Source organism: Callithrix jacchus, chromosome 17, assembly GCF_049354715.1.
Source record: "Callithrix jacchus isolate 240 chromosome 17, calJac240_pri, whole genome shotgun sequence".
Classification (NCBI taxonomy): domain Eukaryota; kingdom Metazoa; phylum Chordata; class Mammalia; order Primates; family Cebidae; genus Callithrix; species Callithrix jacchus.
Window position 1 is genome coordinate 33430272 of NC_133518.1, and position 20458 is coordinate 33450729.

Consider the following 20458-nt stretch of genomic DNA (forward strand, 5'->3'; position numbering starts at 1 on the left):
AAAGTACCACAGTGATTTGTTTAAAACAATGATTAGTGCAACACTTGGTACCTAAATTCTAAAAGTGTTTCATAGAGAAATTTACAGTGGTAATAAATTGACATTTCACCAAGGCAATTGCTTTTGAAAAGAATTGGCATTGAATTCACATCTGTGATGAGGAATGTTTTAGGTTGTAAATGAACATTGATTAAAATCTTGAAATTACTCAGACAGGCTATATTTGCTCACATTTATTCTCCTGCAATTGTAAATAGTAGCCAACACACAAAAATAAAGTATACAAGAATATAATATTTTTAAAAGTAAGATTAACAGTGTAAGAAGGATATCTCAGACATAGCAGATAGTTAATGTAGAAAATTGAAATGAAATCCCAGAGTAAGAAAAAAAACCAGAAAAGTGACTACTTAACAATTATCATGCTATATGTGGAACTTAACTAGGCCATTCAAAACGAGACCAATTTCTGATGCAAATTTTCTGAGGTTTTGAGATTTACTTAATATAAAAATATATTATAGATACATGTTTTACTAAAGATTTTCCTTTAGCCACTCAATATACTGATTTATCAGCCTGTGACTAATTTTTAGTTCTAGAAATGAAAATGCTCCATGGAATCCATCCTCAATATGGTTATGAGTCACCTGAACTCCAGCGTTCCGAAGTCGTGTGACATACATGAGTCCATCATCTCTTAAGACATCATATTGACAGGTGACAACATAGGTCAGGGGTAAACCATGTAACTTGTTGTCATCAGCCAATAAAGGGGCTGCCCGCACATCTAGGAACCCTGGATATTTTTTAGCCAGCTCAGAACTACCATAATTTGGATTGCTATAAACGTATCCTTTTATAAACCTCTCAGGGAGCAAGGAACTCCAATTAACAAATTTGAAGAGATGACTTGATTCCACAGGTACATGTTGTCTAGACAGCATGGCTTTTTCAAGTGATCTATCAGTGGTAAAGTATTCACTCCAGAATCTGACCATGAGCGACTTGTGCAGAAATGGAAAATGTGAATTTTCTTGATATGATGGTGAATCAACATCAAGAGGCTGAAGGGCAGGATAAATTAAAGCCTGGATCTTGAGTTTGATCTTTACATCTGGGTCATCAAGGAGCTGAGAAACAAGATGATTTGCACAAATTATTTTCATTTAAAACAATAAAATAACCCTAATAAGATTATCTGTCGATCTATCTATCTTCTCTTTATCTATCTAACTTTTCATAATCTCACAAAGACTTAAGTAATAAATGAAACATACCATCACAACAAACTTTTCTAACATTCAAAATGTGTTTCTAGTTCATCAATTAAAGGATATTTTCAACTTAAGGAAAATCATCTGTCATATATGTTTTATGGATAATCCAAAAAGATCTAAATGATCATTAGACAGTTAATGTCCTAACCTTTCTACTAGAAATGATAACCAGAAGAACTGCATAAATATTCTCATCCACTAATGTCAGAGTTTATTAAAATAGTCCTGGTGTAGTGGCTCATTCCTGTAATCCCAGCACTTTGGAAGGCTGAAGTGGGTGGATTGCTTGAGGTCAGGAGTTCGAGAGTAGCTGGCCAACATGGCAAAACCCCCAAAATTAGCCAGCCATGGTTGTGTACAACTGTAATTCCAGCTACTCAGGAGGCTGAGACAGGAGAATTGCTTGAACCTGTGAGGCGAAGGTTACAGAGAGCTGAGAAAATACCACTGCACTCCAGCAGGGGAGACACAGTGAGATACTGTCTCAAAAAAAAAGTTTATTAAAATATACCAGTATACCAATAAGCTTTGTTATTAAGAAGAAGGATCATTTAATAGAGGTTTCTGACATGGCTTTGATGCTAAAGTGACATGACATTTTAGGAAATTTGCACAAGCCTTTTGTGTGAAATGGTCTATTAACATCACTCTTTTACATCAAGCCTGTTGTGCTAATATTTGTAATAATCAGTGGTCTGTAAAGAGAGATATACAAATACAAGGTAGGAAAAAAGGGGATTTATAGGAATGAAATATTACAAAATGTATTTTAAATTGTGAGAACATATAGGTTAAAATTAATTTTACATATTTTCAAAGTGCATAATATATTATAAAAGATGTATAGAAGAACTTCTACATAAAATACAGATATTATTAAATGTAACCCCAAATATTTTGCAAATTGTGGTATTTACCTACATTTTAACTACAATTATTAAAACAGACCATTTTGGAGACTATTTATAAAGATTGTTACAAGTTGCCAGGTATTTTATATAGATTTACTCATATGACCCTCAAAGAACTCCTTAAAGTTGAAAGAGTTCATTTTTCTTACAGGTGAGAAAACGAATGTTTAGAGAGATTAAGCCAATATCAAATCTAGAGATTGTTGCATCTTCAAATTTCCTGACGTCCAGTCTAATGCTTTTGCTGCTTCATTATGAAATCCATAGTAATGATTAGTAATCTACCAGTGAAGTTTCAAATACTTGTTCTATATTGTGGTTGAAACAAAGTGCAACTGTAATTCTTTACTTTTGAAAATATTGTCCAACAGACTCTAGCAGTCAAAACACTTTTAGTGTAAAAAAATATAAATAAATATAATTAACAAAACAAATAACAGCAATGTTTTAAAATTGCTTTAGAATCCTCATTTGTAACTGAAGTCACCTAATAAAATCTAACCTTCTACTTCTGATCTTAGAAAGAAGATCTTAGGGAGCTTCTTCTCCTGACTAGCACACCATCCTTGGGAAAATAGTTTAGTTCTTTCCCACTACTACATGGGAAAATAGTTTAGATGTTTAAACAATCAATAGCAGTGTTTCTTCTTCATCATAAAGCCAAAACCAATTCTACATATAATCTGGGGTAAAAATCCAGTTATTATTATATTACCATTATTACAGATAAAGAGATCTGATTTTACATATACATACAAAAATCATTTGAATTCTTCATATTTTTTCTTTGTAAGTAGCATGGGAATCTTTGAATGTGTTGACGATTTTCTAAAAATAGGATGACTATTTTGGTACTAGAGGAATATATCATCAAAGATTATATAAATTCATCTGAATCTCTAATAAGGTAATAAGGTCATTAGTCTCACAATTATATGATCTCATTCATCTATTTAGTATAATATTTTACTGACACAGGTTATTTTATTTTTTATGCTTTTTGGAGACATGGCCTTACTCTGTCATCCAGCTTGGAATATAGTGGCATGATTACAGCTTACTGTAACCTTGAATTCCTGGGCTTAAGAGATCCTTCTACCTCAGCCTCCACAGCCTCCCAAGTAGCTAGGAGTACAAGCTCACACTACTATGCCAGGTTAATTTTTCTTTTTTCTTTATTTTTGTAGAGACAGGGTCTCACTATGTTTCCCAGGCTGCTCTCAAACTCCTGGTCTCAAGTGATTATTCTGTCTTTGCCTCCCAGAGACCTGGGATTACAGTTGTGAACTACCACATGCAGCCTTTAATTTTAAATGAGTGATTTATCCAAAGAATTCCCTTAAGAAAGAGAAAAACCTATGACAGAAGCAGAGATTGACATTATAATGTTTTAGTCATTTCTTCTCAATATTCTCTTTAATAGTTTCAAAAAAATTAACACCTCCTATTTGCATTTATATTTTAATACATGCATTAAATATGTTTATAAGTAGACTATTTTTAAAAGCATAGAAATTATGCACATCATACCTGTTGAGTCACTGCTGCAGCTAAATTCCCTCCTGCACTATCTCCAGAAATACCGATTCTCTCAGGGTTCACACCATATTTTGCAAGAACGTTTTTACGCAAGAACCACCTTAAGGAATTATATACATCTTCGAATTGAATTGGGAAATGATACTTAGGTGCTAACCTGTAGCTGTAAAGAGAAAACAGTTTGCACATCTTTCGTTGTTTGTTTTTATTAAACCATAATACATTAGGGTGGTGTGAAAGTGATGGCAAAAACCACAATAACTTTTGCACCAACCTAATACATGCTGGAAGTACACACAAGTATATAATTTCTTTAATTTTCAAACTGAACATAGCCATATTACCCGCACCCAGATCATTAAATATAACATTGCCAGCACCCCAGAAACCATTTGTTTACTCTCTTTAATTCCTGAAGTATCTACTAATTTGACCTAACAGCATAAATTATTTTTCGTTTTGGCCTTTAAAGAAATGAAATCATATAGCATATACTCCTATGTATCTGGTTTCAATTGCTCAACATTATGTTTCTGAGGCTCATTCACATTGCTTCTATCTTCCTGTACAGCACTCTATCATTTGAATATACCACAAATCATTTACCCATTAACATGCTGATGGGCTAAGTGAAATAAGCCAGTCGTAGAAGGATAAATATTGTATGTTTCCACTTATATAAGGGGTCTAAAACAGCCAAATTCATAGAATGAAAGTAAAAAGATGGTTGCAAGTGCTATAGCGGGGAGGAATTGGGGAGTTACTGATGAGCTGACGTAAAGTTTCAGTCAAACAAGTTGAATAAGCTCTACAGATCTGCTGTATAACGCTGTACCTATAGTAAAAAATAATGCAAATTTTAAAATTCGTTAAGAGAGTAGATTACATATTAAATGTTCTTATAAATAATTAAACAAATAAATACTAAGTAAATATTTTTCTAACTTAAAAAATGTTATGGGGATTTAGGCTGCTTGCAGTCTTGGGCACAGTGTTGCTATGAATACTTTAGTACATGATTTTGGTGAACATATGCATGTATTCTGTTGATATTGATAGTACCAGAGCTATGCATAAATGCTTAGCTTTGCTTAATAATGTTCAAGTTTCGCTAAGTAGTTTACCAAGTTATTTTCAAACCAGAGCTTATGAAAGTGCTATACATTCAAAACCTTATCAACACTCGGTGTTTTATGTCTTTCACATTTTATCTATAATATCAAGTATATAAAGGTATCTGTAACAGTCTTTTTTTATTGCATTTTAGGTTTGGGGGTACATGTGCAGAACATGCAAGATAGTTGCATAAGTACACACATGGCAGTGAGTTTTGCTGCCTTCCTCCCCTTCACCCACATTTGGCATTTCTCCCCAGGCTATCCCTCCCCAGCTCCCCTGCCCCCGCCATCCCTCCCCTATTCCCCCCAATAGACCCCAGTGTGTAGTTCTTCCTTCCTGTGTCCATGTGTTCTCATTTTTCCTCACCCGCCTATGAGTGTGAATATGCGGTATTTCATTTTCTGTTCTTGTGTCAGTTTGCTGAGAATGATGTTCTCCAGATTCATCCATGTCCATACAAAGGCCACGAACTCATCATTTTTTATTGCTGCATAATATTCCATGGCATATATGTACCACATTTCCCCTGTTCAGTCTATCATCAATGAGCATTTGGGTTGGTTCCAGGTCTTTGCTACTGTAAACAATGCTGCGATGAACATTCGTGTGCATGTGTCCTTACAGTAGAACGATTTATAGTCCTTTGGATATATACCCAGTAATGGGATTGCTGGGTCAAATGGAATTTCTATTTCTAAGGCCTTGAGGAATCGCCACACTGTCTTCCACAATGGTTGAACTAATTTACACTCCCACCAGCAGTGTAAAAGTGTTCCTATTTCTCCACATCCTCTCCAGCATCTGTTGTCTCCAGATTTTTTAATGATCACCATTCTAACTGGCGTGAGATGGTATCTCAATGTGGTTTTGATTTGCATCTCTCTAATGACCAGTGATGATGAGCATTTTTTCATATGTTTGTTGGCCTCATGTATGTCTTCTTTTGTAAAGTGTCTGTTCATATCCTTTGCCCGTTTTTGAATGTGCTTGTTTGTTTTTTTCCTATAGGTCTGTTTGAGTCTTTTGTAAATTCTGGATATCAGCCCTTTGTCAGATGGGTAAACTGCAAACATTTTTTCCCATTCTGTTGGTTGCCGATTCACTCTAGTGACTGTTTCTTTTGCCATGCAGAAGCTGTGGAGTTTGATTAGGTCCCGTTTGTCTATTTTGGTTTTTGTTGCCAATGCTTTTGGCGTTTTGGTTATGAAGTCCTTGCCTACTTCTATGTCCTGAATGGTTTTGCCTAGATTTTCTTCTAGGGTTTTTATGGTGCCAGGCCTTACGTTTAAGTCTTTAATCCATCTGGAGTTAATTTTAGTGTAAGGTGTTAGAAAGGGGTTCATGTGTTTCTGCACATGGCTAGCCAGTTTTCCCAACACCATTTATTAAACAGGGAATCCTTTCCCCATTGCTTGTTTTTGTCAGGTTTGTCAAAGATCAGATGGTTGTAGATATGTTGTGTTGCCTCCAATGCCTCCGTTCTGCTCCATTGGTCTATATCTCTGTTTTGGTACCAGTACCATGCTGTTTTGATTACTGTAGCCTTGTAGTATAGTTTGAAGTCTGGTAGTGTGATACCTTCCACTGTGTTCTTCTTGCTTAGAATTGACTGGGCTATGCGGGCTCTCTTTTGGGTCCATATGAAGTTCATGGTGGTTTTTTCCAGTTCTGTGAAGAAAGTCAATGGTAGCTTCGTGGGGATAGCGTTGAGTCTGTAAATTATTTTGAGCAGTATAGCCATTTTCACGATATTGATTCTTCCTAACCATGAACATGGAATGTTTCTCCATCTGTTTGTGTCCTCGCTTATTTCATTGAGCAGTGGTTTGTAGTTTTCCTTGAAGAGGTCCCATAAGTTCCTTGAAAGTTGTATTCCTAGGTATTTTGTTCTTTTTGTAGCAATTGTGAATGGCAGTTCGTTCTTGATTTGGCTCTCTTTCAGTCTGTTATTGGTGTATAGGAATGCTTGTGATTTTTGCACATTGATTTTATATCCTGAGACTTTGCTGAAGTTGCTTATCAGTTTCAGGAGTTTTTGGGCTGAGACGATAGGGTCTTCTAGGTATACTATCATGCTGTCTGCAAATAGAGACAATTTGGCTTCCTCCTTTCCTATTTGAATACCCTTTATTTCTTTTTCTTGCCTGATTGCTCTGGCTAGAACTTCCAGTACTATATTGAATAGGAGTGGTGAAAGAGGGCATCCTTGTCTAGTGCCAGATTTCAAAGGGAATGCTTCCAGTTTTTGCCCATTCAGTATGATATTGGCTGTTGGTTTGTCGTAAATAGCTTTTATTACTTTGAGATACGTTCCATCTATACCGAATTTATTGAGGGTGTTTAGCATAAAGGGCTGTTGAATTTTGTCAAATGCCTTTTCTGCATCAATTGAGATAATCATGTGGTTTATGTTTTTGGTTCTGTTTATGTAGTGAATTGCATTTATAGACTTGCGTATGTTGAACCAGCCTTGCATCCCCGGGATGAATCCTACTTGATCATGATGGATAAGTTTTTTGATGTGCTGTTGCAATCGGCTTGCCAGTATTTTATTGAAGATTTTTGCATCTATGTTCATCATGGATATTGGCATGAAGTTTTCTTTTCTTGTTGAGTGTCTGCCGGGTTTTGGTATCAGGATGATGTTGGTCTCATAAAATGATTTGGGAAGGATTGCCTCTTTTTGAGTTCTTTGGAATAGTTTCAGAAGGAATGGTACCAGCTCCTCTTTGTGTGTCTGGTAGAATTCGGCTGTGAACCCATCTGGACCTGGGGTTTTTTTGTGTGGTAGGCTCTTGATTGCTGCCTCAACTTCAGACCTTGTTATTGGTCTATTCATAGTTTCGACTTCCTCCTGGTTTAGGCCTGGGAAGACACAGGTGTCCAGGAATTTATCCATTTCATCCAGGTTTACTAGTTTATGTGCATAGAGTTGTTTGTAATATTCTGATGATGGTTTGAATTTCTGTGGAATCTGTGGTGATTTCCCCTTTATCATTTTTTATTGCATCTATTTGGTTGTTCTCTCTTTTCTTTTTTATCAGTCTGGCTAGTGGTCTGTCTATTTTGTTGGTATTTTCAAAAAACAGCTCTTTGATTTATTGATTTTTGAAGGGTTTCTCATGTCTCTATCTCCTTCAGTTTAGCTCTGATCTTAGTTATTTCTTGTATTCTGCTAGGTTTTGAGTTTTTTTGATCTTGCTCCTCTAGCTCTTTCAATTTTGATGATAGGGTGTCATTATTGGATCTCTCCACTCTTCTCATATGGGCACTTACTGCTACATATTTTCCTCTGGAGACTGCTTTAAATGTGTCCCAGAGATTCTGGTATGTTGTGTCTTCATTCTCATTGGTTTTGGAGAACTTCTTTATTTCTGCCTTCATTTCATTGTTTATCCATTCAACATTTAAGAGCCAGTTCTTCAGTTCCCATGAAGCTGTGCAGTTCTGAGTTAGTTTCTGAATTCTGAGTTTTAGCTTGATTGCACTATAGTCTGAGAGACTGTTTGTTATTATGTCAGTTGTCTTGCATTTGCTGAGGAGTGCTTTACTTCCAATTATGTGGTCAATTTTAGAGTAGGTGTGATGTGGTGCTGAGAAGAATGTATATTCTATGGATTTGGGGTGGAGAGTTCTGTAAATGTCTATCAGGTTTGCTTGTTCCAGGTCTGAGTTCAAGCCCTGGATATCCTTGTTAATTTTTTGTCTGGTTGATCTGTCTAATATTGACAGTGGAGTGTTAAAGTCTCTCACTATTATTGTGTGGAAGTCTAAGTCTCTTTATAAGTCATTAAGAACTTGTCTTATATATCTGGTGGCTCCTGTATTGGGTCCATATATATTTAGGATCATTAGCTCTTCTTGTTGTATCGATCCTTGTACCATTATGTAATGACCTTTTTTGTCTCTTTTGATCTTTGTTGCTTTAAAGTCTATTTTATTAGAGATGAGAATTGCAACTCCTGCTTTTTTTTTGCTCTCCATTTGCTTAGTAATTCTTCCTCCATCCCTTTATTTTGAGCCTTTGTGTATCCTTGCATGTGAGATCGATTTCCTGGATACAGCACACTGATGGGTTTTGGTTTTTTTATCCAATTTGCCAGTCTGTGTCTTTTGCTTGGTGCATTTAGCCCATTTACAATTCAGGGATTGAAACTTGTGTATGCTTCGCCAAGTTCTCATGTCGTGTTTTTCAGCTCCTTCAATTCATTCATATTTCTCTCTAAGGTGTCCATTCTTGTTATCATTTCCTCAAATCTTTTTTCAAGGTTCTTAGTTTCTTTGCATTGATTTAGAACATGTTCTTTTAGCTCACGGAAGTTTCTCATTACCCACCTTCTGAAGTCTGATTGCGTCATTTCATCACACTCTTTCTTTGTCCAGCTTTGTTCCCTTGCTGGTGAGGAGTTTTGGTTCTTTGTAGGAGGCAAGGTGTTTTGGTTTCTGGTGTTTTCCTCCTTTTTGCACTTGTTTCTTCCCATCATTTTGGGTTTATCCACCTGCTGTCTGAGTAGTTGCTGACTTTTCAATTGGGTCTCTGAGTGGACGCCCAGATTGTTGATGATGAAGTATTTCTGTTACTTAGTATTTCTTCTAACAGTCTAGCCCCTCTGCTGAACAACTACTGAGGTCCACTCCAGGCCCTGCTTATCTGGGGTGCACCTGTAACAGCTGCAGAATGGTGAGGGATGCTACCAGTTTCTTCTTCTGCTATCTTTGTCCCAGAATGATGCCTGCCAAATGTCAGTCTGATCAGTCCGTTTTGAGGTGACTCTTTGGATATACAGGGGTCAGAAAGCTGCTTGAAGAGGCGGTCTGTACTTTATAGGAACTCAAGTGCTGAGCTGTGAGCTCCGTTGATCATTCAGGGCTGTTAGGCTGGTGCGTTTAAGTCTGCTGCAGCAGAACTCATAAAACCCCTTTTTTTTCCTCATATGCTCTGTCTAAGGGAGTTAGGGCTTTCTTTATGAGTATCTGTTGCACTGTCCTGCCCAGCTAGGAGGCAGTCTAGTCACTATTTGTCTGCCGATGCTCTGCCCTGCTGCCATGGGGTCCGCCCTGTTGCCGTGGGCTCCGCCCTACTGTCGTGGCCTCCACCCTGCTGTCGCGGGCTCCACCCTGTTGGCTGAGTCTCTCTGTTATGGTGGGTTGCCTCGGCAATGGCAGGCTGAGTCAGCAATGGGAGTGTACCTCAGTAGGGGCAGAATGCCTCGGTATTGGCGGATATCCCTCCCCACTGAGCTGCACTGTCCTGGGTTCAGCTGTGCCTGCAGTGAGACTCTCAATCCTGAGCATTTCGAATCACCATTTTGTTTGTCCCTGTGGGGTGGGAGCCACCGAGCCTGATCACCTGGCTCCCTGCCTCAGAGCCCCCCTTTTTTTTTCTTTTTAAGTTGAACAGTTGACTCTCTCCCAGGTGTTTCAGTCGCCTGCTGATAGGGCACCGGGATCTGTGTGATTTCCCATGCAGCGTCCCACTGCGCTGGCTCAAATGTCGCTTCCCAGGAGCTCCTGGTCTGGCTCACTGTCCAAGTCCCACTTAATCAGATGGATATGCTAATTTGCCCTCCCTAATCTCAGTTTGCCAGTTTAACAGGGCACCCAGACCAGTGTGTTTTGTGCGGAGTGCTGCTGTGCTGCAGCGCCGGTTGAAATGGCCGCTTGAGCCAAAACAGCTGCGCTGGTATCCCGTGTCTCTCCTACACCTGGGAATTTCCCCGTTCTGTGGGCAACAAAGATCCGGAAATATGGATTGCACTCACCCTCTGTGTCTTCACTGAGAGCTGCAATCCTGATTTGCTCCTACCACGCCATCTTCTTTTTTCCCTATGTAACAGTCTTAATTTGTATTTTCCTGATGTATTTAGTACATTTTCATAAATTTATTGATGAATTGGATATCCTTTTCGGTAAATTTTCTTTCTGAGTCTTTCCCCTATACGTCTATTAATTGGTAGGTGTTTGTATATTTTGGATTTGAAAATATATATGTGTATTTAAAATTTTTTATAGTATACATACTTGTATACATACATGTATATACACACACCAACTTTAAGACTTCTATTAATGTCTTTTGATGAAGATAAGCTCTTAATTTTTAATATTATTTTATTGAGATATTCATAACCCATGAAACTAACCCATTAAAAGTATGCAATTCAGTGGTTTTCAATATATTCAGAGTTGTGCAATCATTGCCACAACCAATTTTAGAACATTTTCATTATGCCAAAAAGAAATTCTATACCCATTAGTAGTGACTTCTCTTTTCCCTCAATCCTCCAAACCCAACCACAGGCAACCATTAATCTCCATTCTATCTCTATACATTTGCCCCAATTTAGACATTTTACATAAATGGAATCACAAAACTAGCCATTTATGACTGGCTTGTTTCATCTAGCATAATATTTTCAAGATTTGTCTATGCTGTACCTGCCCTATTAACAAACAAATAATTAACTGATAAATGGATAAAATGTGGCACATCTATGCAATTGAATATTTGTATAGATGTGCCACATTTTATTTAAACATTCAATTGAATTTTAACTATTCAATTGTATAGAAAAAGCACATTTTATCTATCCACTTATCAGTTGATGAACATTGAGTTGTTTCCACTTTGTTTATGAGTAATAATTGTATGAACATACAAATTTTTATATGGGAATATTTTCATTTCTCTTGTGTGTACACCTAGAAGTGGAAATACTGGGTCAATAAGGTAACTGACCTTTTAAGGAGCCAAAGTGTTTATTCCCACCAGCAGTATAGAAGATTCCCTTTTTTCCATGTCTCCACTAACACTTGTTATTATCTTTTTAAATGCATATATAATACCCATCCTAGTGACTGTGGAGTGGTATTTTATTGTAGCTTTGATTTGCATTTCTCTAATGGCTAATGATATTCAGCAACTTTTCATGTGCTTATTGGCCATTTAAATTTAAAAATCACCAAAATTTTCTCTTTTAATATTGGAGTTCTTCATCTTTAATATAAATAAAATGAGGCCATTTGAAGGCAAGGCATATATTTGCATAAATATTTAAAAGTGTATTTTATCTTTCAAGTATATGTGATTTGTTAGTCATATCACTGAATCTAACACAGGTGTAGGTTTTATACTGTAATTTGAATTGCCATGTTTAAGAAAATTCTCTTTAGGAATAAAGCTGGAATGCAAAACAGCTTTAGCCTGAATTTTCTAATTGCATTTTACAAAATATTATTCTAGCCACTACATTTACAAGTGATCACATAAAACCAAATATTGAGCATGATTATGTCCCAATTTTATAATAATGATATAACTTGACAACTGGTGATGAGTATGTTATTTTTTCACTTTTCATTTACTTTCTGAAGTTTAAATTTAAATATATACTGCTTTCGCATGGGTCTACCCAGCAGTCCACCCGTAATTTTACTGTCCCTAAGTGTTGTTTCCATACATGGATTATTCACCTAACACAATTTTATATGAGCTCATCCATTTTGTTTAATTTGATAAATTTTTAATATACTTAGCCCAGTATAGCCTGTATTTAAAATATAGGGTATATTTTAAATATTTAGAATTATTCAGCCTATATTTTAGGCTCACCAAGTGCTATACACTGGGCTAAGTCTGTTTCAAGGATGTTATCACTTACTCTTCACAATGACCATCTGAGATGGAAATTATTTATGATGCACTTTTATAGATGATCCTCTGACTCATTTCTAAAGACTGTGAATTAAGGGTTGAAAGGAATTATCATCCAGGTAATTATGTCCATAAATGATACAGTTTAAATTGATGTGAAAAAAAAATCTTTACGCTGTTTCTTTTTGCCTAAATAACACTTGTACACACATATAGAGATTGTTTTTTTCTCAACTCTAACAAGGTTAGACCTAGCGCTCACTTGCAATTGCCTACTATTGTCATCTGAGAAACATTTATTTTTGTCATAATCATGCATGGGCCAAGAAAGCTGAGAGAATCAGCTGGATAATCTCAACACTTTGGGAGGCCAAGGCAGGCGGATCACTTGAGGTCAGGAGTTCAAATCCAGCCTGGCCAACATGGTGAAACTCCGTCACTACTAAAACACAAAAATTAGCCAGATTTGGTGGTTTGCGCCCATAATCCCAGCTACTCAGGAGACTGAGGCATGAGAATTGCTTGAACTTAGGAGGCAGAGGGTGCAGAGAGCCAAGATCCTGCCACTGCACTCCAGCCTGGGTGACAGACTATGTCTCAAAAAAAAAAAAAAATAGGAGTCTGACAGAATCCTGGCATGTTAGGCATCTGGCCAGAAAGTAGAACAGCACAGATCTTACTTGGTTGATATGACAACAGCATCAAGTCTGTCTGCTGTCCATCTTGACAGCAAGTCATAATCATGTAAAGCTGAAATAAAAGGAAAAAAGTAAGATATTAGTAAAGTAGATAAATGAAGAGAAGGCTGTCATATTCACAAAATCCTGCTGCACTTCTTTCACATTCTGGCAGTTCTGTTTTACCTTAAAACACAAGAGACAAATTTAACACTGTATTTATCTATAAGACATCATCCAGTGGAATGCAAGTTTCCCAATGAAACTCCTAATGCTCTTCCTCCCTTTTATTTTTTTGTCCTGCACATTTTGCCATTGGTCCTTCCATGTCAGCCTCATTCTCTAGATTAACCCGACTCTCTTATTGGAAGGAGGTATTGATTTGGCTCTGTTTTAGATGATGGGTATACAAAGATAAAAGACAAGTCACTAACTTGACCAGTATGTTGTCAGATATGTGAGCCAAGGAGATAGAGACAGAAATGTAGCACGTAGAAGGATCATCTAGCATGGGATGATAGAGAAAACACCTGAATATAACTGGAATAGAACTAGGCCCCTTTAAACAAACATTGGCATTTACTGCTCACACCTGCATTACTATTTTAAGAATGTACCTAGCTGAGGTGTGTCTTTGCCTCTTCTTCTCTCATCTAGGAGGAAGACTTAATGCTCCTTTTATCTGTTTCCAACCTTTTAATTTATATCCAATTATTTTACCAGTGCTCTAAATCTTCTTCCCTTTTATTTCCTTTGGGATGTGTAGCTACCAGTCAACACTCCCAGCTCGTTTCTTCGCTAACATATTTCTATTTGTTGCCTTCCTTTATTTCAGTCTACCAACTTGTTTATATTTCTCCCACACAACAATAAAAGAAAATGCTCTTACTCAACTCTCAATCTATTATTAGCTTATTTATTTCACAACTAAGTCCCTTTAAGGCCAGCAATTATTCTTACCATTTTATTTTCTTGCCTCTCACTTTCGCTTGCTGTAATTTGTTTCTCTGTGTATATCCCATCATGTCAGCAAGTCTCTCTTCAACATTAACATAAAAAGTTCAACATTGGGCTGGGCGTCGTGACTCACGCCTGTAATCCCAGCACTTTGGGAAGCCAAGGCGGGTGGATCACAGGGTCAAGAGATTGAGGCCATCCTGGCCAACATGGTGAAACCTCATATCTACTAAAAATATAAAAATTGGCTGGGCGTGACACGCCTGTAGTCCCAACGACTCAGGAGGCTGAGGCAGGAGAATCATTTGAACCCAGGAGGCAGAAGTTGCAGTAAGCCGAGATTGAGCTGCTGCACTCCAGCCTGGTAACAAAGCAAGACTGTCTCAAAAACAAAAAAGAAGTTCAACATCCAAGAGACATAATTCCATCCTACTTACTGGGCATCTCTACATCATCCAGTACTTTCATTATTTCTTCTTTCTTGAGGTTCTTGCCTTCTTTGGCTTTCTTTTCATTTTCTGACTTTTTAACCACCTCAGTGCTTTGCTGTCTGCTCATTCCTTCACCCAATGATTTTGTCTGCACTCCCCAGAGGTCTGCCCTCACCCTCCCAGTCTTCCTGTCAGAAACGAGACACCCACTCAGATCTCTCTCTCTTTTTTTTCTTTCTGTCTTTTTCTCCTTTAACTTCCCACATCAATGGACAAATTTGCTTAATTTTGAGCCTGTAACATTTCCTTTTCAGGATTAATTTATTCTTCCTCTCTAGAGTTCAGAGCTCTTAACTTAATAGACCCAGCCCTATCTTCATTCCTGCTGCTAATCTATACTGTATTCATTGGAGGTAAACAAATGAATATTAAGAGCCCTAGGACTCAGCTGGGTGAAGTGATTTTCTCACACAATCCTGACTTTTATTCCAGTGCTTCCACTTCTAAATATATTTCTCTTTCTGCTGTAATTCTAACATCAAGAAACATGCAACCTTCATTATTTTTGCTAAATTAAGTTTAGCCTAAAGCTGCCTCTTGCCATATTTTAAAGGTTTCTCAATACATAGTGAGTTTGTAACTCAATTGGATGTGTAACCTACTCTTCTCCCAGTTACTGAGTTTCAGCCGAAGGTAACCAACTTGTTGAACCAGGTTCAAATAAGGCAAATGCTGAGCTGTTACCAACCTGGCTATTTCTGTGCCTCACTTCTGTTTTCTGAATGTCACTTTCCATTTTATATCCATAACTCCCCTCGACCATGAGGGAGTGGTGGAGACTTTCTGAATCTATTCTGGTTAGGGAGGGTGCCTGATGCACAAGTAGTTCTTTGCTCAATTAAACTGTTAAATTTAATTTGTCTAAGGTTTTTCTTCTAACATTCTGGCCAATTATTTCCTACATTTATCACTTTAAAACACACTGTATTATTTACTTACTTATCAATGGATTAAGGATTGTCTCCATTAGAATGTAAGCTCCAAGAAGACAATCATTTTTTTTTTGAGACAGAGTTTTGCTCTGTTGCCCAGGCTTAATGAAGCGCAACAGCATAATCTTAGCTCACTGCAACCTCCACCTCCTAGATTCAAGCGATTCTCCTTCCTCAGCCTACCCAATAGCTGGGATTACAGGCAACCCTCAACCACGCCCAGCTAAATTTTTGTATTCTTCTAGTAGATACATGGTCTCACCGTGTTGGCCAGGCTGATCCTGAACTCCTGACCTCAAGTGATCCACCCAAAGCACTTGGCCTCCCAAAGTGCTGGGATTACAGGCATGAGGAAATTTTGTCAGTTCAAAAATATATCCAAAGATCTTAAAATATTACCAAGCATGTAGTAAATATGTGAATAAATGGATAAAACATTAAATGGTTCTGTAATATCAAGTGGAGAATGATAGAAGTAACAAGGCTTTCTTAGAGTAATTGCAATAAATAGAAAAAAAAAAGTGTCTTCTCACATTTACCTGAATTGATGAGCAAATGCATATGTAGAAAAGAGTGATATAAAGCTTCAAGGAAAAGTAAAACTTTGCCAGAAGAACAAAGCATGAGAAGATAAAAGAGGTGGTAATGTCCATGCCAAAGGGCATATATACCTCCTGAAGACGTAGTAAAATGTTTGTGAACTACCTCAGTGACAGAGATTTCTCAAAACATTCACTTACCAGCACTTCCCAAACCCCAGCCACCACCGTGGATGTAAAACAACCCCCTTCTTAGTGCTTCAGACTTCCTCTTTGGCACATATACCCGAACAAGAATGTTGTTGAATTTTGTCTCAGTCACAGTGACATTTTCATCTGAGGTTGGTGGGACTTCATAAATGCTCAAGGAAAACTTAAGGCAATCCATAATATGGTGAAGTCCCAGCAGCTCCACAAATGCAGCCTAAAAATGAAATTCACACATGTTTTAAAATTCAAATATCATATGTCAAAGAGATCTATGGACTTATGGGTACACTTTAACCCTTAACAAACTCAAATGGAATGAAATAAATCTTCATGCATGGATCCTGCTTGGTCCCTTTAAAAGAAACCAGAAGTGCAAAGGTTATACCTAAAGTGGTTCTTTAAAAAGAGGAGTATACTGTGAAGGAAATAAAATATTTCATCCCAAAATATATCTCCTTGACATGTTGCAAGATGGCTTTTCAGAAGGGCTAGAAATACAAGAATAGCTGAAAAGCTTTTTTTGTGTGTGGAGGTGATTTGCATCTGTAGAGAAAATCTGCATTGATGCAGGCTTTCTGAGAGCCTTGATTTGTCCAGATCAAGGAAAAGTCAACTGAGAAGCTGACACCTTTAAATGTCTGAAAGAAAAGTTTACCATCTATTCTCTCTGAGGGCTGCTATCTCTGAGGTTCCATCTATATAACAAGACCACTTTTGCTAACCATGGCTCCACTTCTCTTCTTCCCATAACCTGTCTTGCCACCATAATGTTTTCTGGCCAAGCCACTATTTTTTCTGCAACCTCAAGATAGTCAAAAAAAGTGTCAACCATCTGGCCATTTCTTTGAGATTTTATATTTTGTAAGTCTATTATGCATGCTAAAAAATGTACATGCCTTTTCTCCCATTAACCAGACCCGTCAGTTGACTTTCAGCAATCTTCAGAGGGCAAAGAGGCAGTTTTATCTTGACCCCTGCTACTAATTTAGTTCTTATTTCACTAAAATGTGTCAGGTTTGCTACCAAGCTTTAGGGTTTCAGAGATGAACCAAACAAATGCTCCTCTCAAGAATCTCAGTTAAGTGTGAAAGACAGATAAGTGAACTGTTAAAAAAAAAACCAATGTAAATACTATTACAGAACTCTGTACAAGGTACTTTGGGAGTAAACAGCATGTGTTTACAGAAGCTACCTGGGAGCAGCAACTGGAAAGTTGCTTTCAAACAGGAAAAGCAATTTTATCTGAGGCTTGAAAGAAATACCGTTTCCTAAGTGTTTTGCTGACCAAATAAGGAAAGGAAAAAATCCTCCCAGGTGGAGGAACTTGTTTAGTTTAGAGAGGGAGGCTCTTACTGGTGCAGTGAGTTGTGGCTATAGAGCTGGTTGCACATGGGAGCTGGGAGGCATAGGTGGGAGGGAAGGAATGAGAGGGAGGAATAAAGACGGTAGCGGTAGCTTGCCTTCCTGCAGTCCGTCCTTTCACTGTGGAATGAGTCAGCGTTCCGAGCACTCTGTGTAGTCATCTCAGTAATATTAACAACTTGCTGACATAGACTGTAGATAGCATTATATATCCATGTCAGATATGAGGAAAGTGAGTCTGGGAAGGATTAATATGTCATCCATGCCTACAAAGCTAGTAAATGATATTTAGAAGGATTTTCAATCCAGTAGTTTAATTCTTGATGAAATGTTCATAACATAATCTTTTAATAAAGGGTATGAACACTCAGAGACTGCCAAAGGTTTCAGAGAAGCCAGCCTGCTAATCAGGAAAAAGCAGACAAACGGGGAATAATTGACCACAAAAAAAGCAAGCAAACAAAGAAGCAGGTAATTCAGGAAGAAGAAAGGCACTAAAACAACTTTAAAAAGGTGTATCTGTTGAGAGCTCCGAAACTATGTTACATTCATAAATTGTGGACAGAATGTAAGTAAATTAATGATTAAATGAATTAGAAGTCTACCAGAGAAGTGTGTGTGTGTGTGTATATATATATATATATATATGATTGCTCAAATAAATAAAAATATAATAGATCCCAAGAAAAAAATCCAAGACCTGTCACATATTGTAGTAAATATGAGAAAAAAAATGTGTCCCTTCCTTAAAGCTCTTTAATAGCTCTGCATAACATACAGAATGAATCAAAACTCACTACCATTGTCTGCAAAGCACTGTATGATACGGCTTCTAACCTCTCCAAACTAATTGCAACAATTTCCCCAGTATACTCAAATGTGTCATGTGATTTCTTAGACTTTTCAATATTTTGTAGCTGGGATTTTTGTACTTGTTGCTATCTCCGCTGCATAATGTGTTTTTTAGCACTTAGAATGATTAGTTTCTTTCCATTCTTCTGGTCCCTAAGTAAATGTTTCCTCTTCAGAATGACTTTTTCTCACCATACATGCAGTAGCCCACTCTTGCCTTCTGCCCAAATTACTCTCTTTTCTTCCATCTTTCCTCCTTCAATGTACTTCTTATGAACTGAAATCATTTACATATTTGATTCTAATTTTTTTTTCTCCACTACTAGAATGTCAACTGTGTGGGGACAGACTCCTTGTTTGCCCAATAGGATTTGACAGAATTGAATTGTTAAATAAATGCCAAATAAAAGATTAGTCCAGGAGTTACAACATTCATCTTGTTTATGTTCTGAAAAGAGATTTTTTAAAATGAAGATAATAAAATAATGAAAGAAGTAATAGAAAAATATTTTTCAGGATCAAGTGAGAGCTGTCCCTTTTTAAATGCCAGCATCTGAGCTGCCCTGGCAAGCAGCCAGTTGCCAGAACACCCAGGTCTCCCTCCCCGTTTCATTTCTGTATATAATGCCTCTCATAGTTAACCCTAGGCATATGCCAACCAGCCTGCCTATGGAATATTTTCTTGAGAACTTATTTACATGTCCTTAGTCTATACTCTGAATCCAAAGATAAGTGCATAAAAATCTATAATGAACACAGTGCTACATAATCAGATGAGCTCTAATTTGAATATAAAATTTAAGTAACAAACCATACCTAAGATAAGAATTTCAAAGGAGAGCCACTATCACAACATTCAAGCTACCTAAACAAAGTATTTTTAGTGAAACCTACTCAAACGGCTCCCTGCTTGCTGTTCTTGATTAACATGATTCCAATATATAAGACAGAAAACAAGCAAATAACATTTCTAAGTAATACATTGTCAAAGGCCACAGCAGTTATTTTAAAAGATTAATAAGTCAATAAATCAAGAGAATAGAATCTTGAAAACTTTACTTCTCCAAGTGGTGGTGTATGCACAGCTAAATTCATAAAATTCCAAACTTACTAATTTTTCTGTAGTCGTGAACTGTGTGTTGAACCACATTATTCTCCATGGCTCCTCAATGTTATCTGGGAGAGGTATATAAATATAATACGCTACGAAGATCCCCACAATCAGAAGGTACAGCGATTTTCTTCCCATGGTGTTCTGTCTGCTTCTTGGTCTTCAGAAACACAGAAAGTAAACTTACATAATATGCCTGAATAAAATACATTAATGACTGGTGTGCTTCAGCTCCACCCAAAAGATTTATCTTGCTTTTTTGAATATAGAGTTGCTCACTTAGTTTAAGGTTGCCATAGTAAGGTCAAAATTTTATCTGTTATTCAGATACAGTTGTGTTGAGTGCAACTTCAAGGTTTAATGAGTAATAGGAAACGAGGGCAAAGTATACTGTTATTTGTAGGATAGATAAGCATGTATTGAGTAATAACTTAGAAAAAAATATTTAACTATAACAAAATTATCCATAGAAAACATACAGAATTCAGATTCTTTGTTTTAAAATAGCTTATCATGGAAAACCAAACAAATTATATATGTATATTTTATATAGTCTCACTCTGTCACCCAGGCTTGAGGGCAGTGGCACAATCTTGGCTCACTGCAACCTCCACCTCCCAGGTTTAAGCGAATCTACTGCCTCAGCCTCCTGAGTAGCTGGGATTGCAGCCCTGCGCCGCCATGGCTGGCTAATTTTTGTATTTTTAGTAGAGTCAGGGTTTCCCCATGTTAGCCAGGCTGATTTCGAACTCCTCACCTCAAGTGATCTGCTTGCCTGGGCCTCCCAAAGTATTGGGATTACAGGTGTGAACCACAGCACCCAG

At 37.3% G+C, this 20458-nt stretch overlaps 1 protein-coding gene across 1 annotated transcript; it reads right to left on the reverse strand.

The window, feature by feature from the left end:
• Window positions 1–218: 218 nt before the first annotated feature.
• On the reverse strand, window positions 219–19813 carry LOC100393374 (arylacetamide deacetylase). The gene is made up of 5 exons (XM_002759483.7): window positions 19635–19813; window positions 16301–16523; window positions 13184–13253; window positions 3722–3893; window positions 219–1133 (listed from the first exon to the last, which is right to left on the reverse strand). The coding sequence occupies exons 1-5, from the start codon at window positions 19770–19772 to the stop codon at window positions 537–539; spliced, it is 1200 nt and encodes a 399-aa protein (XP_002759529.4). The 5' UTR covers window positions 19773–19813; the 3' UTR covers window positions 219–536.
• Between the last annotated feature and the right edge of the window lie 645 nt (window positions 19814–20458).